At 40.9% G+C, this 27625-nt stretch overlaps 1 protein-coding gene across 1 annotated transcript in view; it reads right to left on the bottom strand.

Annotated features, from left to right (window-relative positions):
* Positions 1 to 27625, bottom strand: part of ERICH6B (glutamate rich 6B) — a 244794-nt gene that overhangs the window by 97444 nt on the left and 119725 nt on the right. The window contains exons 11-12 of the mRNA XM_088477424.1: positions 21448 to 21600; positions 12037 to 12042 (exon numbers count right to left, since the gene is read on the bottom strand). Coding sequence (XP_088333550.1) covers positions 12037 to 12042; positions 21448 to 21600 — 159 coding nt within the window. The remainder of the gene's footprint in view (positions 1 to 12036; positions 12043 to 21447; positions 21601 to 27625) is intronic.

Here is a 27625-nt window from a genome sequence, read left to right on the forward strand (position 1 = left end):
GTATTGGTTTACATACATTTGCAAATATATGAATAAGTGCTGGGCCAAACGTCAAGGCTCCTCTATACCAGCGTCCCTAACATTATGGGGTTCACGTCCGAGACGCAGGGAACCCCAAAAGAATCCAGCCAAGGACCATCCCCAGGGCATCACACGAATAATGGAAAAAAGGGTGAAAGTGAAGTGTAAAGTATAGTTGTGTAAAGATAAATCAATAAGTGTTAATGGTAAGGGGTTAAAATGACATAAATAATAGACAAACAAATAGAAAAGTGATAAAAAAATATCTATGTGAATTAAGTGGTGATGCCCTGAAAAAAGGCCCAGCCAGAGCAACCTTGGGGGCCCCACGCCCAAACGCTCACCCCAAAATAATTGTTGCTACCTAATAGTAGCACCCACTCTGGGTCATATAATTACAAATTAATGTACTGCATAATAACAGTACATGTATAAGCTGAGAGCAGACTCACCTAGAAGGTACCCCAGAAACCTCCTAATGGCACTATTCAGACCAACACATCCTCCCAATGCTGGCTCCTTTCATGCCTCACAGAACTGCAAACAACAAGTATGTAGCTCAGTGTAAACCCCACCCTTTACGAGCACCTTTGCAATGTCATTAAGTTGATGTGAGCGACCACCATACTTTTTGTTTGCATGTTATAACATGTTTGGTATATCGGTCATTCCTCCCTAAAAATACTATCTCCTTCTCCCACCACCCAAGGTACAGGTTAACATATGTTGGTGCACATGTAGTGCCCATCGCTGTACTTCGGTTTTGTAGGTAGTATCTTTCATTGGGCGGAATTCAATTGACTCCTGCCCCCATCGCGCCCAACGGAGCTATTCAATTCTTGCTCCTGTTGGGCACGATCAGCTGCCAGCGCTACATTTCAGCTCGCAGCCCCTGGGGGATGAGAGCTGAAATGTGCAAAAAGTGACCTTTTTGGGCGCCCAAACATCACTTTTCGCGATTGCACCCAGCACTTTGGTCGGGTTTAGCCGCGTAAAGCGATCAACACGAAAATCTGGAACAATTGCATAGCGGCCCGCGATCTCCTGTCACTTTAGATGGAGATGCGGGCCGCGAAAACAATTGAATTCCGCCCATTGAAGGTAAAGTAGTTTTTCAGAAGAATAAATTCAAAAGTGGTTGAACTCATTGTTTCCTTCCATATCAAGGAAATATTTACTGCTTCTATGCCTTGCTTGTGGTTAATGCTCATATACAATGACTCCACATCACAAGTGCATAACCATGTTTCTGGAGTTACTGTTATATCATTGATTTTGCCCAAGATATCCAGGTATATGATGGTAGCTCATTAACAAATTTGCGTAGATGTTTACATATGAACATACTTGCTTTTTCTGTTAATCCATCAATACGATGGGTATTCCAGGTGGTTGTTGTAGGTTTTTATGGATCTTGGGCAAGGCATAGAAGGTTGGAATCTTGTAATATTCCACCCATAAATATTCTCATTCTTGGTAATAACACCTTGGTTGAAATTTCTTTCAATGATCCTCTTATATTCTTCAAGGAAATTAGCAGTCAGATTGAAGATCAACCTCTTGTAGCAACTAGTATCCTCTAGTTGTCTCAGAATCTCATTTACATAATCTTTTTTCCATAGGACGATTTCCCCCTTTATCAGAGGGTTTAATTTCAATATTGTCAAACTTTTCTTTTTCCAGTAATGCTTGATATTCCAATTTTGAGAGATTGAAGTTATTTTTCTTATTTTTTCCATTCATATAACTCATCAAGATCTTTTGAATCTAGTTCCATATATATTTTAACCTGAGGGCATATTTGAAAGTTTGGGAAGAAGGTAGATAATTTCTTCAAGGAACTATCTCTTGCTTTCTCCATTGGTGTGTCTTTGTTCTCATTTGACAGTTCTTGTAACATCTCTAGGGCATGCATGTCTTCCTCATTAAATAATCGATCTATCTCCATTCTATTGGGTAAATTGTCTTTTAAGTTGTCTTTGTTAATGAAGAATTTTATAAGGATGATTTTCTTGTGAATAGGTTCAAGTCCTAGTCTAGTTTGAATCTATTCATAGACTTAGTAGGAGAAAATGATATTCCTTTAGAAAGAACTTTGTGATGGTATACATTAAGTCTTCTATCTGTAAGATTCACAATTTGTAAGTTTTCATTTTCTTTTACTTCTTGGTTTCTCGTCTGTACATTTTGACCCCATTCTCCTCTCTCCCTTTTCCTTTGGCTTTTATCGTTTTCCTCCCCTCCTTGTCCTTCTGTAGGAAGCTCTAGAAGGTGTTTTGTGACCTAACCCTAAAAAACGTGTGTCTTTTACTCCTTTATAAGATGTATTCATTACTGTGCCATCCGATGTTTCTCCTTCCGATGTTTCGGCTTCTGAAGTAGAATATTTGTATATATGTCTTGAGTTTCTGCTTATTTGATTCTTTTGCCATTTAAAGATATTGTCACTAATGTAATCATTGTTATCACATTGAAATTTATGTTGTTTCTTTTCAATTATATATAACTTAAGTACAAATAACTGTACATAATTTTCCCTGTATAACTGCATGAAACTGTGTGATTACAATAATCTCTATTATTTAAGCAATCAAATGAATGTAAATATAGCATTTCTGTGAGGTGTGTTAAGTTAGATACCTAATTTTTTCCCAAACCATAAGTCCCAGGTATTCTTAAATCACACCTGACTGGCATACAGATGTAAGGTATATTTCTATGATTGTAGGAACTCATAGCTGTCATAGAGATATAAATTTTGTCAAAATAGGTATCATATGGCTTTGGTCTATGATCCTGTGTAAAGTCTAGATACCCTATTAGTCAGAGGGCTATTTGTTTAACCCCCCCACACACACTCTTTTAAGAGTCAGGTAGGCATTCTCACATTTTTTATATGCAGCCCTAGGTGAAAAACTTAGTTTACCAATGTCCTCTACAGTTAATTGCAGTTTTCTGCTGACAGAATTCCATTATTGATTTACATGCCAATGAAATAACTTCCATTGGCTCTACAGGGTACAAACGAACAAAAGACATAGAGATTACCTGCCCTCAATTACCTTACATTAACAAAACCAGTTCACCAGTTCACATATATACATTTACACACACACAGTGATTGATTAGGCAATAGTTGAATTATTGTTAATGCAAGATATATATATATATATATATAGAGAGAGAGAGAGATAAGTTTTCAATGCACTGACTGTCTATAATCTCTCCCACTCACTCTATTTCTCTCTCTCTTTATATATATATTAGCTTATGGGACCTGACTGCTGGGTCACCTCAGTCTTTGGTTGCTGCTTGTCCACACCCTCTGCTGTAGCTAGCCCACGTTATTTCTGCTGCTTCCCGCTCCCAGATCTAGTCAATTGCAGTGCAATAATGACTTCCCCGTCACACTGTCCTGACCCCTTATTACTTCACCGCACCCTCCCAGCTCCAATACTGTCGAAGCCGGATGATTGGCTGAGACCTAAACTGTAAAATTAGAATCTGCACAATGCCATTTTATGTTGCCCCTGACGACGTCATCTTGCGTCATCAGCATGAATGACAAAGTTTGGGTGGAGAACGAAAACTTAGGAAAAAGACAAATATGTCTAACTGGGCGCACTCTTATAACAGTATACAAAGAGAAATAAAAAAATAGGAATTAATTAAAACTTAACTTTTAATGAAAATCAATTACGAAGGCAAAATCTCTTCACCGTATTAGATCACACTTATTTATGGGCCTACGTATAGATACAATAATCAAAATATGTAGATGTTGAGTCAAGGTGATACACACACAATAATTGTTGTGTTTCCTGCGAGGAAAGCCTAAGCACAGAAAGCATGGGGTGATATACAATATATGAGATATGTCTATTATAATTAGTCCATGCTAAAAGGCATAATGCAGGAAAAGGATGGCGAAAATAAATGTTTAACTAAAAGGATCTCTAAAGTCCTGTTTTGTGATTAAAGTCCACAATGGACACAGGAACACCACACATAACACACATCAAATATGACTGACAGAAAATAATAAATAATGAATCAATTCTATACGAATGATATGTACAGTGTCAGTCAATATGATCGCTACTGACACCAGTTATCGTTGATTGGTAAAGTCTGCAATGGACACGGAGACACCATACACAAAAAGCATCAAACATAAAATGAATCAATGCAGTGCGTTTGATATATATGAAGTCAATCGGTAAGATCGCCACCGATGCCAATCACTGTTAAATTCTCCCAATATTAATAGATATTATAAACACGGATAATTGTAAAAATATTAATTGACAAGGTGCAAAACCAGGCTAGACCTCAAGACAAAGGGGTCTAAAACCTGGGTGTATAGGAATAATGTTGGGAGTCACATGATTGGAGAAAAACAGTAAAGTCTGAGGTGAGAGAAACGCTCTAAGTCTCTTCTGCTGTTCCCAGTCAATCAAACTGGAAATGAGAGAGTGACAATGGCGTACCCTCAGATGAAACAACAGAAAGGCACTTCTGCTTTCTGAGATGTAGCTGTGTCTGAGCCCTGATACCGCAGGGCATTGCAGGGGGAGTCACTTGCTAAGAACTCAGATGAGAGAGCGCATCTGAGCGATAGTGAAAGTACCTGTGTCAGAGGCGATTAGGCTGGAGTGTGGTGTGTGTGAGATCCAGGAGCTGAATGCTCCTGGATCTCACACACGCGCCGGGAGGTGATCAAGCCCTCCCGGTGACCAGGTGATCAAGCCCTCCCGGCGAAACGCGCGTCCTGCGGTGACAGCATTCAGCTCCTGGATCTCACACACACCACACTCCAACCTAATCACCTCTGACACAGGTACTTTCACTATCGCTCAGATGCGCTCTCTCATCTGAGTTCTTAGCAAGTGACTCCCCCTGCAATGCCCTGCGGTATCAGGGCTCAGACACAGCTACATCTCAGAAAGCAGAAGTGCCTTTCTGTTGTTTCATCTGAGGGTACGCCATTGTCACTCTCTCATTTCCAGTTTGATTGACTGGGAACAGCAGAAGAGACTTAGAGCGCTTCTCTCACCTCAGACTTTACTGTTTCTCTCCAATCATGTGACTCCCAACATTATTCCTATACACCCAGGTTTTAGACCCCTTTGTCTTGAGGTCTAGCCTGGTTTTGCACCTTGTCAATTAATATTTTTACAATTATCCGTGTTTATAATATCTATTAATATTGGGAGAATTTAACAGTGATTGGCATCGGTGGCGATCTTACCGATTGACTTCATATATATCAAACGCACTGCATTGATTCATTTTATGTTTGATGCTTTTTGTGTATGGTGTCTCCGTGTCCATTGCAGACTTTACCAATCAACGATAACTGGTGTCAGTAGCGATCATATTGACTGACACTGTACATATCATTCGTATAGAATTGATTCATTATTTATTATTTTCTGTCAGTCATATTTGATGTGTGTTATGTGTGGTGTTCCTGTGTCCATTGTGGACTTTAATCACAAAACAGGACTTTAGAGATCCTTTTAGTTAAACATTTATTTTCGCCATCCTTTTCCTGCATTATGCCTTTTAGCATGGACTAATTATAATAGACATATCTCATATATTGTATATCACCCCATGCTTTCTGTGCTTAGGCTTTCCTCGCAGGAAACACAACAATTATTGTGTGTGTATCACCTTGACTCAACATCTACATATTTTGATTATTGTATCTATACGTAGGCCCATAAATAAGTGTGATCTAATACGGTGAAGAGATTTTGCCTTCGTAATTGATTTTCATTAAAAGTTAAGTTTTAATTAATTCCTATTTTTTTATTTCTCTTTGTATATACTGTTATAAGAGTGCGCCCAGTTAGACATATTTGTCTTTTTCCTAAGTTTTCGTTCTCCACCCAAACTTTGTCATATGTGTTTTGCACAAATTTGGGGTGCACCACCAACCCAATGTCATCCAGAATTTATTTGATGTGATAGACTATTATGTTGGTATTTTCTAATTCTATTCTATTATAACAAAACAATTTAACATTACATTACTTGTGCGGACTCTCTCCCTTCTTATTTGCAGTCATCAGCATGAAACCATTATGTGCAATGCTAATATGCTATTATTAGCATCGTGCGACTACATTGCTACCGCATATTGTTTAAAGTCCCACCATACCCCATGCGCACATTAAATCATACATATAATATACAAGATGTACAGAGCACAGTTGCACTGGTTAGCAAAGCACACTACACATAAAACGCACCACGCATAGTAGCGACTGTATGATACCCCGTGTACGGCACTGTTATGATTATTAGCGTCATGAGTCTGCCACTGCCCTAGGTTAAAAGTCCTCATTATACAAATACGTACATTTATTACTACCTATAATATGAACAACCCCGCAAAGCACGTACCATGGTGTACTGCACGAACACATAGACGCACAATGCATACTAGCATCTTTTCTTAATATCCCCACACTGACACATTGCATACTTACACAAAAAGGTTCCCTAGCATTAAGGTTAATTTTAAAGGTTGTATATGTTATCAATTATGTTGTGAAATGCAGGTATTTTGATATCTAGGTTTAGTACATGATAAGCAGACCGTGTTTGGTGCTATTCTAAACTGTTTATTTGCAGATTTCCGGTTCCATCGACAAGGAGATCGCAACATGCGTCTGCGAATTATGGATCATAGAGAGCTAGGCATTGAAATGTACTCTGTGTCCTCTTCTGTGTCATGCCTGTCTGTCTGCCCTCCCCTATAGAATGTAAGCTCTCACGAGCAGGGACCTCTTCCCTCATGTGCTTCTCTTTACATTTTCTTTAACTCTTTTTTACCCATTAGGGCACCTAACACATGACTGCCAACTCCCTGCTGCTTATTGTGAGTGTCTAACAGCAATGTATATAAATTGTGTCCTTGTCCTGCACTGTAATGTACTGTAAGTTTCTTATTTCTTGTTTACTTGTTAGTTCTATGTACTATGTAAGGCACTGCGGAACACTTGTGGCACCATATAAATAAAGGATAATAATAATAATAATAATAATGTAATGTTTATTAGACAGTTTAGACTTGTTCTTCAGCGGGAAAATGCACACAAAGAGCTGTTGGAGGGCTGAACTATTACAATACAAACTGACCTATGAACTGTATCGTAATAGAAGAACCAGGAGGAAGAACCAATGGGATTATGCCAACTTGTTCTATTGTATTGCCTATCTCTGCAAGGGTACATATGCAAGCACCCTGGATCTGGTAGTTAGTCATCTTTTCTTTCTGTTGGCGGAGGTTTCGTAGTTGATGCCGGGAAATCTGGATACAGAGCACATGCGTATGTATCGACTAAACCTTGTATATTGTATAACCTTTGCGCTAATTGTAATATAGATCAAATCGTGTAACTATCTGCTTTTTATGTGAATAACTTTTGTGCTTTGGAACCACACTCAAAGTTTAGAAAGTGATAATTTCATATGCGTACGCAATGCTAAATAGCGACTTTATGGTATAGAGGTTAAATAGGAATTCATAATACCTACCACTGTGTCCGGAACTACTTGCCGAAGTCTGTCCCATCTTGCCCGCAGTGGGAGCCATTGGGGCACGCACCCATGCTTCCACTGCGCGCACATTGAGTAGACAACTCAGTAAAAAGACAGTAATGATTATTAAAAAGATGCTCCTCTTGTGAAATCCTTTCCAGCAGATGGATTTAAAATACAGACATGGAATGACAAAACAAAAAGGTACTCATAGGGCCTGATTCATTACGGATCGCAACTGTGATTACGCACGCATGTCTATTGCGAAAATATGCTAATTACTGCAATCGCAAAGATATTATAGAGATGCCCAAAGCCAGCATAGAGACGCCATCTACCGCTTTCGCACATATACATTGCAATCCTGCGTATACATCGGAAACATCGAGTAACATCGGCCCTTCATGCACAATTACAGGTCTGACCTTACTCAGAAATTGCTAACCTCATCGCACGCAGTGAGTACTCAAGCTGCATATGCCATCACAGTGGCTAATTTATGCCCGCCCCTGTAACGGTGTTCAAATGGACAGGCACGCCTGCGTTCCACCAACCACCCCCCTAATACTGACTTCCTGTCAATCACTCTGCGATTGGTCTGCGATGGGTCTGCGTGATCTCTGCAATCGCAGTGATTTCTTTGCGCACTGCGATGCATGCGTATGCACAGTACTAACAATCAGCCGTCTGCGTGCGTAATCACAATAGTGATCTGTAATGAATCAGGCCCATAGTGCGGTAAATAATACACTAAATTGTGGACATAAGGTGAGTATTGTGTGTACTATTATCCAAATATGTGTATGCTAATCTAAATATCAATCCACTCAGAATAATGGTACATTCAGATAAGGACCTTTCTTAGGGCAGTTTTCCATCCACTTTTAATAATCTCCAAATCTGAAATATAGCCCAGCACCAAACAAATGGAGAGAATTCATGGTGTAGTAATTTTAGTACTTTATAAAAATGTATATGTATGTAAACATGTACATAATAAAATCTTAACAATCAGCAAATCAAATACAATTCACCCAATCCATGGAAGGAGATGATCCGAATGCTACAGACTGTACTCAGGTAAGTGGGAGCTCCCAATTACAGTGGTCCTTCCTGGGTAAACGTGTCTTTGGAAAAAGAGCAGGAACCTCCAACTAGTTTAATTTATCACAAACTTCCTCATGGGTCTGCAACAGTTGGATCATCTACTTCCATGGTTGTTCCTGTTAGAAATGTGTGTACAGGTGGTGGTTTTACCAGATTCAAATGTACACACCAGCCGATACCAACATGACCCAAGAACCAGTCTAGTGTAGCTTAACCAGGCAGTGGTGCTTCATTATGCAAGCGGTAGTACAGCAGTACCCACTGTTACACTGATAGAGGAGGAGCATGAAACAGTGCTTGTAATGGAGAATGGTTTAGGCAGATCACCAGTTGGTGACTGTCTCAGGTATGCGGAACAGCGGTCAATGTGGGCGGTCAATGTGGGTGAAAGATCGCAGGTCGCTGGAGCTAAGGGCTAGATGTCTCCCAATATGTCACTCATACACAGTAAAAAAGATGCGCATGTGCAGTAATAGTACTGGCGACCATCTTGGTAAGGGAATGAAGCATCATCCCCGGAGGAGCTATACTGGAGGCTTCGCAGTAGCTATCTCCAGTTCGAACAGACACCCTTAGTGGACATGGCCTATTTGAACATTCATATTCTCACTTTCATGTGGGATCGATTTCTCACTTTTTTCATTTTTCTTAAATTCTGCGCGAAACTTAGAGAATATGGTAGGGACCCACTGCGTCTCACAATACCCCGAGAATTTTCAGCCACAGGCAATTGTGGCCCTGAGAACATGTGATGGAACCATTTTTAAGAGATTTTGGCCCATGTAGACATGATAGCATCACATAGTTGATGCAGATTTGTAAACTCCATATTTATACTGGAATCTCTCATTCCACAGCATGCAAAATGTGCTCTATTGGATTGAGATCTGGTGACTGTTGAAGTCATTGGAAAATACTGAACTTATTGTCATGTACATGGAACCAGCATAAGATGACGTGCCTTGTGGGACATGTTGCTATTTTGATGGAAGTAGCAATTACAAGATGGGCAGACTGTAGTCATAATGGGATTTAATTGGTCAGTAACAATACACAGGTAAGCATTGGATTGATACTCAGTTGGTATTAGGGGGCCTAATGTGTGCCAAGAGAAAACTATTAAACCACCAACATCACAAGCACACCAAACAAATGACACAAGGCAGGATGGATCCATTGTTTGTGCCAAATTGTGACCCTACTGACTGCATTTTGCAGCAGAAATCGAGATTCATCAGACCATGTGACATTTTTCCAATCTTCAACAGTCCCATTTTAATTAGCTTGTGTAGACAGCATCTCAGTTTACAGTTCTTAGCTGAGAGGACTCGAACCCAGGGCCTGATTCAGAGCCGGATGCTCTGACCAGAGCGCTCGCTCTGAATCAGGGCCCTCCTACCTAAACTTGGAGCGGCCTCCTGGCCGCTCGCATAGCTGTGGGTGACCTTGTGACCTAATGAATGATGCTAACCCTAACTCTAACCCTAACCCAAATGCTAACCCTAACCATAATGGTAATCCTATTGGTAACCCTAATGATAACCCTAACTCTAACCATAACCCAAATGCTAACCCTAATGGTAATCCTACTGGTAACTCTAACCCAAATGCTAACCCTAACAATAAAAAACTAACCATCATGCTAACACTAACGATAACTCTAACTGTAACCATAAAGCAAATGCTAACCCTAATGAAAATGCTATTGGTAACCCTAACCATAACCCAAATGCTAAGCACAGCCCAAATGCTAACCCTAAACATAATGTAATCCTACTGGTAACCCTAACCATAATGGTATTCCTATTGGTAACCCTAACTCTAACTATAACCCAAATGCTAACCCTAATGATAACCCTAACCATCATGCTAACACTAATGATAACCCTAACTGTAACCATAAAGGAAATGCTAACCCTAATGATAATCCTACTGATAACCCAAGTGCTAAACCTAAGGCTAACCCTAACCCAAATGCTAACCCTAACTCTAACCCTAACAGTAACTCTACTGGCAACCCTAACCATAATTAACCATAATGGTAATCCTAATGTTAACACTAGTGATAACCCTAACTCTAACCATAAACCAAATGCTAACCCTAATGGTAATCCTAACACTAACCAAAATGCTAACCCCACCTAACGATAACCCTAACCCTAATGGTATTCCTGACGATAACCCTAACTCTAACCATAAAGCAAATGGTAACCCTAACTAATACTTACCCAAATGCTAACCCTAATGATAACCCTAACTATAGTGATAACACTAACGATAACCCTAACTGTAACCATAAAGCAAATTCTAACCCTAACGATAATCCTAATGGTAACCCTAACACTAACTCTAACCATAACCCAAATACTAATCCTGACCATAACGGCAATCCTAATGATAACCCTGACCCTAACCATAATGCAAATTCTAACCCTAAAGATATACCTAATGGTAACTCTAATTTTAACTTAAATGCTAACCCTAACGGTAACCCTAACCATAATGTTACTCTAATGGTATTCCTGATGATAACCCTATCCATAGCCCAAATGCTAACCTTAATGGTAACCCTATTGCTAACCGTTACCCAAATGCTAACCCTAACGGTAACTGTAACCCTAACTCTAACCATAAACCAAATGCAAACCCCAACGATAATCTTAATGGTAACCGTAACATTTGCCCCACCTGCAGTTCAACATGGTTTTGCCAATGTACAAAGTTACTTGCATTTATTTGTTTTACTCCCAACTCAAAAATCAGGCTCATAGTTACTGCATACCAGCTGTGTATATTATACCAGTTGAAGATTACTACAAATAAATAGATGGTCCTAGGTCCTGTGGGCATGGTGTGTAATACAAAATGATACACATTGTTCTGCGCAAATTATTTTGTATTGTTTATTAAAAAATAAAGACATAGAATTATTTACATATTATTACTAATTGCTATGCTATGACCGCCCTTAGCTGCAATAACTTGTTTTACGAAAGTTTTGTTTATTTTTGTTGTAAGGCATTCTTCACACTTTTAGAAGTCCCTACCACACTGTTGAAGAATCAATCAGTACACTACTAGCTGCTAAGTCTCTTTGTAAATCCTGGCTTGTTTTATCTGGACCAATATCACCTTTTCAACAATTTGTCAGTTGGGATGTTGTCTTAATTTCCATCAACATTGATCCTACTGTTTCGGTGACACTGACCCGGTTTCGCTTTCAGTTTTAAGAAGCCTTGAAACACTAGGTTTACTGATTCCAACAGACTCAGCAAATTCATGTGTGATTTCCATCTAGCTTTCACATTAAAAACCACAAAACACAAAATTTTATTTTGTCCCAATTAACTCCACACCATTCTATGCTTTTAATGGAAAGTTTCTGAATTATTATTGAATGTTTGCAGATTCATGCAAGAGTTGGGGCATCATGGTTGGCATAGTGTTCAGCATTACTGCCTCACAGCCCATAAGTAATTAGTTCAATTCCCATTCATAGCCAATCTGAGTGGAGTTTGTATGTTCAGTGGCGTCACTAGGGGGATTAGAGTAGCACCGGTGACATCATCAGAGGGAGTGACACCATCATCCCCTCGGATGGTGTCACCAAACAGCGCTGCAGCACATGTGGTGATGGATGACCCGAGCATGCATTGGTAAAGTTATTGGAAGATCATCATATCATGCTCTTTTTAAGTTTGAAACAAAGTTGGACTTAGAAGTGCCTATCTTCCACAGTTAGCTAGTTAGCACAGAAGAAGAGTTGGAAAAATAATTAAAAAAAGAATCCAGCTCATCTCTTGGCATGGACCAGACAATAAAGATGGAGGAACAATCAAAACAGCTCCATTGTTCTCTATGCAATGTAGCCATCATCCTAGTTACTTTACCAGCTGTGAGATAGACTTAGACGTCACAGAAAGACATAAAAGTACTGCGTATTATTTGCCAAGACATATTTATTTTGGAAGCACTCACACCAGTAAAGGCATAAAATGAAAAGCAGAAAATGATGGGTACAAATAACAAGGGGCTCCAGCCCATTAAACATTGGTAGTTATGCAATTGTTACCATGCCCAAGATTTATTGTGGTCCCCTGGACATTAATAATATGACTAGAAGGAATGTAGATCATTGAAAATTCATGTACAGAACAGAGACTACAGCAAGACCCAAAGCTGGTTTTCACGCAACAAAATACAGTTTTCTGCTGCTGCCTTCTTGCATAATATATCACAAACACCTACAGTATTACTTTAAGGGAAACAGTTTCTACGAGGGCTGATTGAAAAGTAATGAGACCTACTCTGTTTTTCTGTCCCATAGGTAGACGTGGCAACACTATGCTGGTTATTGTGAAGCTCATGCATCAATGTGTCTGAACCTGCGGTTGGACTTCCGTAGTCTTCTTTGTTTGGTCACAGCGAGTGGAAGATCTTTGTACATTTCATTATTTATTTATTTATTTATTACCAGTTATTTATATAGCGCACACATATTCCGCAGCGCTTTACAGAGAGTATTTGCCCATTCACATCAGTCCCTGCCCCAGTGGAGCTTACAATCTATATTCCCTATCACATGCGCGCATACATACACACTAGGGTTAATTTGTGTTGGGAGCCAATTCACCTACCAGTATATTTTTGGAGTGTGGGAGGAAACCGGAGCACCCGGAGGAAACCCACGTAAGCACAGGGAGAATATACAAACTCCACACAGGTAGGGCCGTGGTGGAAATTGAACCCATGACCTCAGCGCTGTGAGGTAGTAATGCTAACCATTACACCGTTTGTGCTGCCATGACGGATGAGGAAGACGTGTCTGTGAGATTACGTCAGAGATGTGCGATTGCATTTTGTGTTAAACTTGGAAAAAGTGGGAATGAAACGAATGAAATGTTACAGCAAGCATACGGTGGAGAAACAATTAGCCGTACTGCACTATTTAGGTGGTGGACGAACCTCATGATAAGAAATCCAGGGGAACCAGATTTCAGCAAATTTGCGTGGGCACTCATGTAAATAGCATAGAGATATATTCTACATGGTAAGTGTGCCAAATTGAGTTGAATACAGCAGGAGAGGAGGGGGGTCTACCTTTTTCCAGCAATCCATGACAGCACAATTAGCTGCATTAAGAATGTGCCGAACAAGTGTTTGGGTGCGTCTATCACCATCAGGGATGGGTCGCGGTAGAAGACAATAGGAAAAGCAATGCAGAAGTGAAATATTCGTGATGGAGAGAATCAGATGATGTACCATGTCAAAAAAGCACTTAATTTTAGGGCATTGCCACCAGATATTTGCAAGGGTACCCTCTACTCCACAGCCCCTCCAGCATCTATCGGATGACTGGGGAAATAGGGCTCGAATGCGGGTAGGTACCAGATACCATCTATATGAACATATCAAAGTATTTTCCCTGATTATGATGTAAATAAAGGATTAGCAGCAAGTTCTCAAATTTTAACCCACTCCTCCGGCTCCAGAGTCTCTCCCATGTCTCTCTCCCAGGCCGCTTCTGCTGTTCTTTGATGCACACGGTATGATCCTACAGCACTGGGGTCCCCTGTAAACACATGTACGTGGAACCATGAGGAAGAAAAGACCACATTTGCTGAAGAAACATGTTGCTGCTGTTGCATTGGGAGCACTGACTGAAATTAATGGGACAGGACTATAACACCCTCCATATAGCCCGGACTTAGCGCCCTGTGGTTTCTGGACATTCCCAACCCTGAAAAATTAGCGCAGAAAGAAGTTTTCAATGGGATGTAGTTAGCATCCTGGATGGCGGGATGCCGATGGTCTGAATGCCAGGGCCGGAATCCCAACAGCAGCCGCGATCCCGACACCAGAATACTGACCATCGGCATCCTGAAGGTAAGTATCAGGGGTTAAGGGGAGGATTAGGGTGCGAGGTTTAGGGTTAGGCACTAAGTGGGGGAGGGTTTGGTTTAGGGTGCGGAGAGGGAGAGTTAGGTTCAACCACTAGGGGAGGGGGGAGGTTAGGGTTAGGTACTAGGAACGGAGGGTTAGGGTAGGGAGAGGGGGAGGGTTAGCATACCGACCAACAATTGTTGGTATGTTAACCCTGTCGATGTCCCAGTATGGGAAAGCCATACCCAACCCATTCTCAACAGATGAAGTGAAAAATGCCACAGCTGCAACACTAAAAGTGATGTCACAAAACAGACTACTGCATGTTTTTGAATCGTTGTTGAAACGCTGCAAAAAATGTATTGAATGTGAAGGAGGCTACTTTTAAAAAGAAAAATGTTCAGATCCTGTGGAGTCATCTGATTCTAAATAAAAAAATCAGTGTCTGTACTTTTAAGTCAGCCCTCGTATTCAACAATCAAGTGTTCCAGAAGTGTTCGTGATAGCCAACCAAACTCAGGAGCTCCTACAGACCCAGTTGCTAGATGCATACGTATGCAGATTTAGCGCACACCCAGCAAGGCTGGGGATCACACAGCAAGGCATAAGCATGTCTTGGCGTGCGATCACTTTGTGTATGCAGACGCCCACTTGCGCACGCCATCTCCAGGAAGTGTATGCAACCATCGCTACATCGACTTTACCCTACTGCAAGCACTGTGATCACTTCAGTGTGAAATACAACCAGGTGACGTGTACTAGGACGCTGCCTGTTAATTACGCACATCTCTGAAACGGCATTAGGACACTTAGCAAGGCCGGATTAAGGTCTGTGGGGGCCCCTGGGCAACAAACATGTGGGGCCCCCTAACAGTGATCTGAGTTTATATATATATATATACACATACACACACAGTGTGCCCCCCCCAACCCCGCAACCAGCCCACCAGCAGCACCACACTTTAAGAAAAGAAAGAAAAAAAAAACATTAATTGACTCACCCTCTGGGCTGAGGCAATAACACAACAGCAGCCAGTGACCCGAGGCAGCACCTGCAGCTCCTGTCTTCGATTCACCTCCGCGGGTTCCAGACGCAGCTGTTGATGGGATGGGCTGGCGTGGGGCTGCGCAGCGTGACCTCTGATGTCACGCCTGCATTGCTGTACAGCCCCACTGCACAGCCTGCTGGCCGGAGCAGTGCCACACCACGCTCTGAGCCCAAATGCTCAGCGAGCACTGCCCGGCTGAAGTGATGGAGGACTGCAGCGGAGACAGCTAAATGCTGCACTTCGTCGGTCTCAGTAGTACTGGCAGGGAACAGGGTGTGGGGGCCCCCTATGTGTGGGGGCCCAGGGATGACCGCCTGTCGCCCTGCCTATAATCCGGCCCTGACACTCATGCACGCCTACGTTCGCACCTCCACTCCCCCGTTTATAATGTCCAGCCTCTGTCACCACCCAGAAACGACTTCTCCTGTCACTCACTCTGCTGGGCAGTCTATGCACAGTGAGCGAACGCTTCCTGAGCTTTCGTACTGGTTTGCGTGTGCGCACTGCGATGCATATGCATGCACAGAATGCGAAAATCGGCCAGCGACAAGCGAACACTTCTTAGCATACGGGTCTGAATCAGGACCTCAGTGCTGAACAAATATCTGTTTTGTTTACTTTTTATGTTTTTAATCGAAAAATAATGAAAAGTTAGAAAACGCTTGCATCTTAATAAAAGTGCGTGGAAGTAGCTAATAAATTATGTGCCTCTAAACTGAGCCAATTAAATTTTTTTTTAAAAATATTTTCAAATGTTTTCTCTCTCTTTATGTCAATATTTCCGGTTGTAAATTGGATCATCAGGCTTAGTTTGTAAGCAATAAAGGGTTATCAATCTTTTTGTGAAATGCCAAAAACAAGACTAGACTTGTGTGGATATTTACTGTATTATACACAATTAAGGTGTATAAAGTGACTAACATATAGAATGTTGCCCATGTTATAAAGCACTGCAGAATATATTTGCGCTATACTGTACAAAGGATAACATTATTATTTTTATATACATCTGATTTGTAGGTATCATAGCTCTTTATTTAAACTAGTAAACATTGAAGACTTATACATGGTAACCAATGCACAAGAAAATTTTCTAATAACCTTCACTGATAAATATTTTATATACTGCAGCACCTCCTGTAAACCCCTCTAGGAGAAGAGCACAGACACCCTCATAAAATAAAGTGGATATACTATGCATTCATTCTTAGAGCGAGGGAGAAGGAAATAGTACTAAAAATATTATTTCCAAAGCAGTTTATTTTCCGAATTCCTGTGTTATCCAGACATTAAAAATGAAAAACTCTGGTCACAAGGGAATGAACTAGTCTAAATCTGTTATTTACGGCTTTGTGACCTCGGGGACATATAATATGTGTCACCGTGACCCAATCTGTTTGATTTACCATAAGTATGAAGGTTGTGAACAAGCAGAAGAATTCATATTTTATGTACTCTGTTAAAATATTCCTGTACCCACAGTATAGAAATCTTTTTTATTGTCTCAATCTACAGTGATACTGACACTGGGGGCTGTATTACACATCATAAAATCTGAAAAGCCAGAAAAAAACACTACCCCCAAAACAATGAGTACATCTTTCACATCTAAGTGTGGTGTGTGGCATGTGAAATAACCTTCTATAGCTCACAGAGAGACTCTTTATGACATTCTAGCCATTGATACATTGTGTCCTAGACGAAGCTGCAGGTTTAAATCTGCAAAGAGACTTTTCTGCCGGATGAACATCAAGGGAAGACATTAGTTCCAATATAAATCAACAACATGTGGCACTCAGCAAATGTTGTCAGCCAGATATGTTCTAGTCAAACCTTGGCCCTCAGCAACTAGAAATCTTCTTCATGCACCAGGTTGAGAAGTTGAGATAGATCAGTATCTCGTAATGACAGTTTAAAAGACATTTTACAAATGATGTGCCTTTTTTTTAATTTCCTTTATACATACCACTTTTTGAAAGACTCTTCAATCCTTTTACAGCTGGGACTTTTCTCACCACTGTAATTCTGGCACTTTTTTGGGCTGGTCCCATTCCATCATCATTATCAGTAATTGTATTTTGCACTATCTATACATGTTATAATAACTTATTTTATCTGAAGATTTTGACATTTCAGAAAATACTATGAGTTTGTTTTGTACAGATGTGCCACTTGTACATCTGTGTGCGAATAAGTCTGAATCTATATAAAGTGCTACAATGCAGCACCAAGTCCCATTGTGCTTCATCTGCAACTCTGTACATATGTAAACCTACAGTAACTCCTATGCGGTTAAGGTCGCAGCCCGGTGTCTCTGGTACAGATTGAGTGGTGCTTTGCTGCTACTTCTGCAGTGCGACTTTAAAGAAAATGGGCCTGATTCAGAGCCGCTAGTAAGCGGCCGCTCGTTCGTTCCGAGCGATGTTTGCCCAACTGCGCATGCGTACGGATCGTAATACGCATATGCGAACCAGTCAGTGCGGCTGAAAATCGTTTGTTCGCTAAATAGCGAATGCCTGCTAATATGAGTGACAGGATAAGGCGTATGTGGGTGGTAACAGGGGAAGGTGCTTGAAAACGGGGAGTGGAGATCAGAACGCAGGCGTGCTTAAAGGTCAAAACGGGCGTTTTATGGGTGTGCATAATTAATACAGCAGCGTCACTGACCACGTCACTGGGTTATTTTATAGCCAGAACTGCTCACAAATTTGTGGTAGGAAAAACCAACCACAAGAATAGCGAGCAGTTCATACGCTGGTCGATGTACTCGATTAATCTAATAAATAGCGGACATGACGTATGATGCGAGCGGCCAGGGGGCGTTTTTATCAAAAAAACGACCGCATGTTTTGTTCGCTCGTTCAGACATAGAGGCGGCAACAGACCGCAAAGAGAGAATGGTTCATATGAATAGCCACCCTCTTTTTCTGAACGAGCGAGCACTAATAGCGACCGGCTCTGAATCAGGCCCAAAGTCACTACATTGTAGCGCTCTGCATAGTTCACCTGCGCCAGGCGTCTCGCACCGCATTGCGTATTGAGACAGAGTGTATACTGTATGTATCTCCTCGCACGGCAAAGACAATCAACGCAAAAGGGCAAAAATAGTTTTTTTTGTAATTGAAATTGTAAGTAAGTGAACTAAAAGCAAATCTGGGTATTTCTCTCTAACTACCACCAAGAAATACTGTACATAGTGGCTCTTGCTTCAGCATAAATCTGTTTCTCCATGTATGTTAACTTAGTCAAATTTGCTGATGAAAATGGGTAGGAATAATATGGTTACCCCCAAAAAAGACATACCATTGTAAAAAGTAGACAACCTACCTCGTCATATCAGGTATCAATAAGATTCCTGAAGCCAAAAAGAGACAGATCTGGGCAATAGGATCTCCATATCTAGAGTTCCTAATTCATTGGGTGTTATTATCTGGTAATCACTGCTAAAGTGTGTAGGTGCCAGGATTAGGGAGATCAGGCATTTTTTATTTTTATCACCTCCCGCCATTCCCTGAGTTTACTAGTATTCCTGCAGTACAGGGTGATAGTGTTTGGTGTTCACATGTGATCACCAGACAATAACAAGGGTCAACCTGAGTGTGTGTGTACTAGGATTGAGGAGAGAGAATACAATTATTACATTCAGCTTTCCCCCATCACCTTGCACTTTACAAATGACAAAATGGTTGTTGCTGGGAGTGGGCAGGGCTTAATGACATCATCATGCCCTGACACAATGATTCATCAAGCCCCACCCCCACTCCATCTCCAGCAGTTGCTACCAGTAAACAACCGATTCTTGACACATATACAGGTGTCTTTTAGGTGTTTCTTTTGCATTTCAACTTCTGCTGTGCTCAGGAGAAGTGGAACTGTTGAAAACAAGTCTCACATGTCCTTAGCACAAAAGTGATTAAATAAGATCAAAACAATCAAGATGCTTAACTTCAGGACATGTGAGAAAAGATTGGGAAAAAAAACCCAAACAACTGTTTTTTTTTTTTTTAATAACATCGCCCATGTACATGTCCTCTAGACAGCCTTTTTTATGGGCAAAAATATAACAAAACACTTTATATCTCTTTAACAATACTTCATCTATATGCCTAGTAGCCCCTATATCCCCTGGCCGGTATCATTATGATATTACAACAATACTGAGAGTGTAGAGAGTATTGGGTGTTCAGGTGCCCAGGAAAGGTGAGTGCAGTATACAGGTAGTGGCTCTTTGCAGAATGGATGGTCAAATGAGCATGGCTGTTATTTAATAAGAAGCCACATATATTACAGACATAGGACCTGATTCAGATGTGGATCGTCTGCCTGTGACTTTATGCTAATGCCACTACAAAGCCCTTCCCTTGTGTACATCCATGCGTATGAATGTGCAATGACTGAGACACCCACATTGAGCATCTGTAAATGCTGTAATACTGCCTCGTGCATCTTTAAATGCCACCATTGTCCGCACCATTGAAACTTGTACCAGCCCTAGGCAGGTGCATATTTACCACCTGAGTATGACCTCTAAAGTGAATGATTGGGCGTCTGTGTAAGTAAAGAATGCAACATGCCCATTAAACTGTATAACGCATCCATAAGATGGACTATAGCTGTGCATCTTTCATCACCCACCATTCAATGCCCAGGAATGCCCAGCACTTTTCCAATACATCTCTTATACTGTGTGCCTCAATCGCAAAAGTGCTTTTGTGTGTACACTCTGTGAAATGCATTGCGTGCAGCTCTAAGTCAAGCCCATGGTGTCATCAATGGTAGTAAACAGATGTGGTACAATAATGTTGGGTGTCTTGGGAGGTAGGGGATGAATGACCCTGAGTGGTACACAGAGGATACTGTCCATTAATAGCAGAGGTTGTACACAGCACTGATAAAGTTAACATTATTACTATTATTATTATTGTCATTTATTTATATGGCGCCACAAGTGTTCCGCAGCGCCTTACAAAGTACATAGACAAATAAGTAACCATTGACTTACAATACAATACAATACAGGACATGGATAAACATTGCTATATTAGCGATCTTTACGTCCGCATAAGCAGCCAAGTGTTAGTTGCCCTAGTGGGGAGTAAGAGATAAATTAAATTACAGTAGGGAGAAGCACAAGAGGGTAGAGGGCCCTGCTCGAAAGAGCTTACATTCTTTAAGGGAGGGGAAGACACACAGGAGTGACACAGAATGGGGTAGGCGGGGAGAAAGGAAGTTCTGTATGTCCGGCTGCCATCTTGTAATATCGGCAGCCATCTTATACCATTTTGTGCTAAATGTTATTCATGAACCTATTTCACTGTCAGCTACATGACTTTCAAGAAATGTTTAGAAATGCATAGATTAGTGACTCTCACTTACTTGCTAGCTATTTCTGAGAAGCAATCTTAAGGATAGGACTGCGTGCACATTCCAATGCCAGGCTGTGCAAACCAAGAACAACCAAGAACAATTCTAAATGTACTGAAGTCTCTGCTTATCTTATTGCTAGGCAGAATATCTAGTAGGAGGGGGTTGACAGACTTTTACCAGAGTGCTATAAAAATGTAACTGAATTAATACACTGTAGAGAATATCTCAAACGACCCTTTGCTGTGTGTTTTTATTATTTCCGAGCCGGCCGTAAACAACTGATTCTTGACATATATAGAGAGCTCTCTTTAGGCCCGGTGAGGTCCAAAGAACCAGATTTGACAGCACCTTCTAAAATAACATGAAAAAATGAAAATAAACCCTACTCATAATAAAGGCTCATTTATCCATAATATACGTATACAGTATTGTGTTGTCTTTGTTATTATTATTATTTTAGGTTTACTTACTAGCTTATTGTCCAACACTGGAAAATGATTGAAGTACTCATCAATGTTGTGGACTGAATCAGAATATGGATCAGCTGCTTCTATGTTATTTATCAATCTCCCATTAGCTGATGCTAGTGAAAATGTTATTTTCTCGATCATAAAAAGAGCTGAAATACAATGGTGAAATCAGAACTATATAAGGAATAAAATGTTATTTTTTGTTATTGCATATTGTCGACATATTACTCATTAATAAAGAGTCTGAATTATTATTTTTTTGTGTGAAATAGTATAGCCTGATATCTACCCCTTACCTTTTCTTGGCTGTATTACAGTACTCATAGACTGGTAGATTACATTCATTTTCCAGCTCATTGCAAGCAGTCAGATCACTAGGAAAATCTATCCTATTGTAATCACGGATATAGGCTGAGATAGTCAGGTGCAAAAATATTAGGACATTGACAGAATTTTCATATTTTGGCCTCTATTCACCACCACAATGGCTTTGAAATGAAACAAACAAGATGTGCTTTAACTGCAGACTTTCAGATTTAATTTGAGGGTAATTACATCCAAATCAGGTGAACGGTGTAGGAATTACAACGGTTTCTATATGTGCCTCCCACTTTTTAAGGGGCCAAAAGTAATGGGACAAACTAAACAATCCTAAATCTAACTTTCACTTTTTAATACTTTGTTACAAATCCTTTGCAGGCAATTACAGCCTGAAGTCTGGAACGCATAGACAGCACCAGATGCTGGGTTTCATCCCTGGTGATGCTCTGCCAGGCCTCTACTGCAAATGTCTTCAGTTCCTGCTTGTTCTTTGGGCATTTTCCCTTGAGTTTTGTCTTCTTCAAGTGAAATTTGTTTCATTTCAAAGCCATTGTGGTGGTGAATAGAGGCCAAAATATGAAAATTCTGTCAATGTCCGAATATTTATGCACCTCACTGTAAGTTCCTATTTTGTTGGCCTGGCTAGCAAGTATTTTAAGCCTCTCTCAGGACCCAACCTAGGGGCGGATTCAATTAGAGGCAAAAAGCCACGATCGGTGAAACGTTTTCACAGATGCATGGTTTTCGCCTGTTTCTGAAGTATCGCCCTATTCAATTCCGGGATGTTTTCACCTATATGAAAACCCTATAGTCAAAAACAGGCAAAAAAGTTTCTCTACCCAAAGGCAGGAGAAAAGAAGTGCAAAATCCATATTTTGGCGTAAAAATGGGGGGACTTGGTTTAGAACCCTTTGGACATCCCCCCTAATGACTACTTAGACAAAAAAAATTAAAAGATTATCGTAATTCAGCCCCCCCAAAAAATATGTAATTTTTTTGGGTAAAAATGTAAAAAAAAGTGTTTAAAAATGGGTTTTAAGTATTGGGTCGGGTATTTTGGGGTGCTGTATGATTGGGGCAGGTGTTTTTAGGATGGCAGGTGGCTGCAGCAGGTTTATTTTTAATTTTTTTTAAATCTGCACTTTATAGACACGAAAATATACTAGCACCCATTTTAATGTACCCCCAATTTAACTACAGCAATTATTTGCCCCCCCCCAAAAAATGCTTACCATCATTTTCCACACTTATGCAAATATACATATAACAGCCCTTTGACAAAATTTAAAGTACCCTAATTACTTTTATTAGGGTTATTAATACACTTCTATATTGATTTCCCGGGTGGGTTAGGCTTTATCGGGGATACAGACTGATTTCCACCCCAAAAAATTTACCTTTTTCACCAGTTCCGCTGTTCGCTGAATTTGCCAATATGCATTTTCGCCTGTTTTACAATTGAATAGGGCGAAAAAGGGGTGCGCGCATTTTGTAAGCAGGCAAAAACTTTGCCTCAAAACACACAAATAAGATGAAAAACATCACGCTTTTTGCCGATCTCGGCTTTTTGCGGCTAATTGAATCTGCCCCATACGATGTACCTGGCAAAAGTGGGTGGTCCGGACCCACTAGTGCCTATGGCCCTGGGCTCACTCCGTTTGAAAACATGTGCATGTCCCATTCCTATCCCTCACACCCTTTGTTCTTTATTTATAAATTACTGATGGATCACCTCTTTTCTTTTCCTAAATTCATGAGGGATTGGGAGGTTGATTTGCAGGGATTAGTGGGGGATGAAGATTGGCCGGAAATTTTTAGTAACACATTCTCCAGCTCCCTCAATATGTTGGTGATAGAAACGCATTATAAAGTTTTATCTCGCTGGTATCGTTGTCCTAGTTTATTGGCTAAAATATATCCTGGGGTGCTGTAGTGCCTAATTTGTGCTGTACAGTAGATGTAATATCTAGTGGGAATGTTCATTACTACGCCCTAGTTTCTGGCTTTTGAACCTCCTACGAAGACTAATCACAAAGAGTAACCCTGGCGCTTACTGGGAACCTGTACTGGATATAACTCTGATGCTCCAGCTGCCAAAAATTGGAGATTGCCTGGCTCCAATAGAAAAATAGCTAAATCAAAGAAGTATTTACAAAAAGCGCTTAGAGCATCATAAACACTGCATGAACAGCACTTGAATTATAAATACGTTTATTAAAATAACACAAAATAAACTAGTCTATAAGCTCCCGGGAGTGGAAACAAAATATAATCACATATCAATCAGTAAAATTTATAGAGCATATAAACTATTTTTCTTGCTGATACCATAGATCATAAACTTGAATATTAGACTCAATGTTGCTGATTAAAGAGATACACAGTATAAAGTTGCTATCTCAAATGGTAACCAAGTATTCAGTCCCTTATATTAAGGCAAGGAAAGATGATTATAATGAGTCCTCCACAATTATGGGATAGTAAAAGGCACAGATTCAGCTGGAATGATTATCCTTTAGTTGTTAAAAGGATATAATTAGATAAACATGTAGGAGAAATTCCTTTGCTACTCACTGCAATATTGTCCTCTTGTTTATGCTCCAGTCTGAGATGTTTGGATAACAATTCCAGCGCTCCTGGTCTCGGTGTACGGTGCCATGCTGTAGATGGAGTATAGTAGGAGCCGATTCAGAGTGGTCATTCCAAGTATGACCACTGGTTTCCCGTGTGAATGTTGGGCCGCGCTGGACCTCCGTAAACAGAATCTCCGTCAGGCTGTATTAGCCTTGACGCGTTTCCCTATGGTACATGGCTTTTTCAAGAAGCAGGTGTCTGATCCTGGCAGTGAGGATCTTTCCTTTCCCCCTTTTTCTCTTTTCTTTCTTTTCTCTCCTTATCACGGTTGTCTCTATTTGTTTTTGTATATTTATTATGAGATGTTTATTTATAAAATGTGATCCAACATTTAGGGCCAAATGTAATAGGGTGTCTGTTTTGGTAAATTGCGAGTTTGGTGCTAAACTCGCAATTTTTCACAACTCTCCAATGTAATAGGGTGTCTGTTCACTAAAACTCGCATTTTTCAGAGTTACTAAAATTCTCCATTCTCAAACTCGCATCCAGATGTTTTCACATTGAAAACAATCAACTCGCCCAATGTAATAGGGTGTCTGTTTCAGACTCGCAAAAAAAAGATTACCAAAAGTCCCCAAATAATAGACCTGCTTCAGGCTAGCGAGTACATCCTGAGCAGGTCAGATTAACACAGAAACATGCACATATCCATGAGATATGTACATGTTTCTGTGTGTACTTATGTAAAATGTTTTTAAATAAAAAAAAATTATGTGCACCCCCTCCCCAAAAGCATAACCAGCCCCGGGCTTTATAAAGCCTGTTCTGGTTCTAAAAATCCAGGGCCAAAATGCGTAGGGGGCCCCTGTATATTAAGAACCAGCACAAGGCTTTGTTGAGCTGGTCCTGGAAAATCAGGAGACAAAACGAGTAGGGGTCCCCTGAATTTCCAGAACCAGCACCGAACTCTTTCTAGCGGGGGGATAATGCCACAGCCAGGGAAAACCTTTCACCGGTTTCCCCGGCCAAAGCATTATCCCTGAACACTAGTCAGTCCAGGCCGGGGATCCCTGGGGAGTTGGGTACCCCCCAATAAAGGGGTACCCCTCTCCAGGGCACCCCAGGCCTAGACTGATAGCCTGGGGCTATCCCTGGCACCCTATGGCCGTGGGTGCCGGGTTGATAGTGTTAGTGTAAAGTGTAAAAATGAAGTTTCCATATTGTCTTTAGTTGTAGAACCACAAGTACCAGCAAGCCTCCCCTGCATGCTGGTATTTGGAGAACCACAAATACCAGCATGCGGGGCATTACGGGCCCGCTGGCACTTGTAGTTCCACAACTAAAGAAATACGCAAATAAACAAACATACACAGTGAAAGTAAAATTTTAATTAAACATACATGCACACTCACACTCACACATACTCACCTAGTATCCGAATGAATCCATAGGGGTACCTGAAAAAAAAAATCCATACTCACCTCTCCTATGCGTCGATCACGTCCACTTGTCCAAGTAGGCAATCCAGGGGTTAAAATAAAAAACCGCAAAAAAACGATCCATGCGGACTGAGCAAAGGTATGTGTGTACACATACCTTTGCTCTGCGTAAATGACCGGGGCACACATGTGCCCCGTCATTGAAGAGGCCGCCAGCCAATCAGGGAGCATCTCCGTCGGAGCAGCTCCCTGATTAGCTGAATGCGGCCAGCCTGTGTCTCCCATAGACTTCTATGGTGTGAAATCCCCATTGAAGTCTATGGTGGGAACCGCTACATCGTAGCCGCAAGATTAATAGAAGTTAATCTTGTGGTTACATCAATGATACAATGTCGCGACATTGTATCATTGATGTAACCACAAGATTAACCTCTATTAATCTTGCGGCTACGATGTAGCGGTTCCCACCATAGACTTCAATGGGGATTTCACACCATAGAAGTCTATGGGAGACACAGGCTGGCCGTATTCAGCTAATCAGGGAGCTGCTCCGACGGAGATGCTCCCTGATTGGCTGGCGGCCTCTTCAATGACGGGGCACACGTGTGCCCCGATCATTTACGCGGAGCAAAGGTATGTGTACACACATACCTTTGCTCAGTCCGCATGGATCGTTTTTTTGCGTTTTTTATTTTAACCCCTGGATTGCCTACTTGGACAAGTGGACGTGATCGATGCATAAGAGAGGTGAATATGGATTCTTTTTTCAGGTACCCCTGTGGATTACTTCGGATACTAGGTGAGTATGTGTGAGTGTGAGTATGCATGTATGTTTAATTAAAATTTTACTTTCACTGTGTATGTTTGTTTATTTACATATTTCTTTAGTTGTGGAACTACAAGTGCCAGCGGGCCCGTAATGCCCCACATGCTGGTATTTGTGGTTCTCCAAATACCAGCATGCAGGGGAGGCTTGCTTGTACTTGTGGTTCTACAACTAAAGACAATATGGAAACTTCATTTTTACACTTTACACAAACACTATCAACCCGGCACCCACGGCCATAGGGTGCCGGGGATAGCCCCGAGTTATCAGTCTAGGCCTGGGGTGCCCTGGAGAGGGGTAACACTTTATTGGGAAACCGGTGAAAGGTTTTCCCTGGCTGTGGCATTATCCCCCCGCTAGAAAGAGTTTGGTGCTGGTTCTGGAATTTTCAGGGGACCCCTACTCGTTTTGTACCCTGATTTTCCAGAACCAGGACCAGCTCAACAAAGCCCTGTGCTGGTTCTTAATATACATGGGTCCCCTACGCATTTTGGCCCCTGTATTTTTAGAACCAGAACAGGCTTTGTAAAGCCCGGGGCTGGTTATGCTTTTGGGGAGGGGGTGCACGTTTTTTTTTTAAAACACACAGAAGCCATCACGGATCTCACTGATCTGTGATGGCTTCTCTAAAACTCGCACCTTTTAATGCTACTCGCATTAAAAGGTGTCAGTTTACATAATCCTAAACTCGCCTAAACTCGCAAATGCAGTAGCCTCGAGCTGAAAAGTTTGCAGGCTATTGAATTTGCGAGTTTCAGTACAAACTTGCACTTTTTAAAAGTGCGAGAAAGTGCGAGTTTGTACTGTTACTAAAACTAACACCCTATTACATTTGGCCCTTATTGTTGTCTGTCTAACATTATGCAAAATGTACTACGGTTTGTTTTGCTGTTTCAGTACTAGCTATGACATGTTCACTGTATTTTGTGTTGGCTGTCAATAAACATAAATTGGATAAAAAAAAAAAAAAAAAGTGGGCAGTCAAAGATGCGATTCGCACTGATTTGCATCATC

The sequence above is a fragment of the Taudactylus pleione genome, unplaced genomic scaffold (genome assembly GCF_031769625.1).
Source record: "Taudactylus pleione unplaced genomic scaffold, aTauple2 ptg000005l, whole genome shotgun sequence".
In the NCBI taxonomy this organism is placed as follows: Eukaryota; Metazoa; Chordata; class Amphibia; order Anura; family Myobatrachidae; genus Taudactylus; species Taudactylus pleione.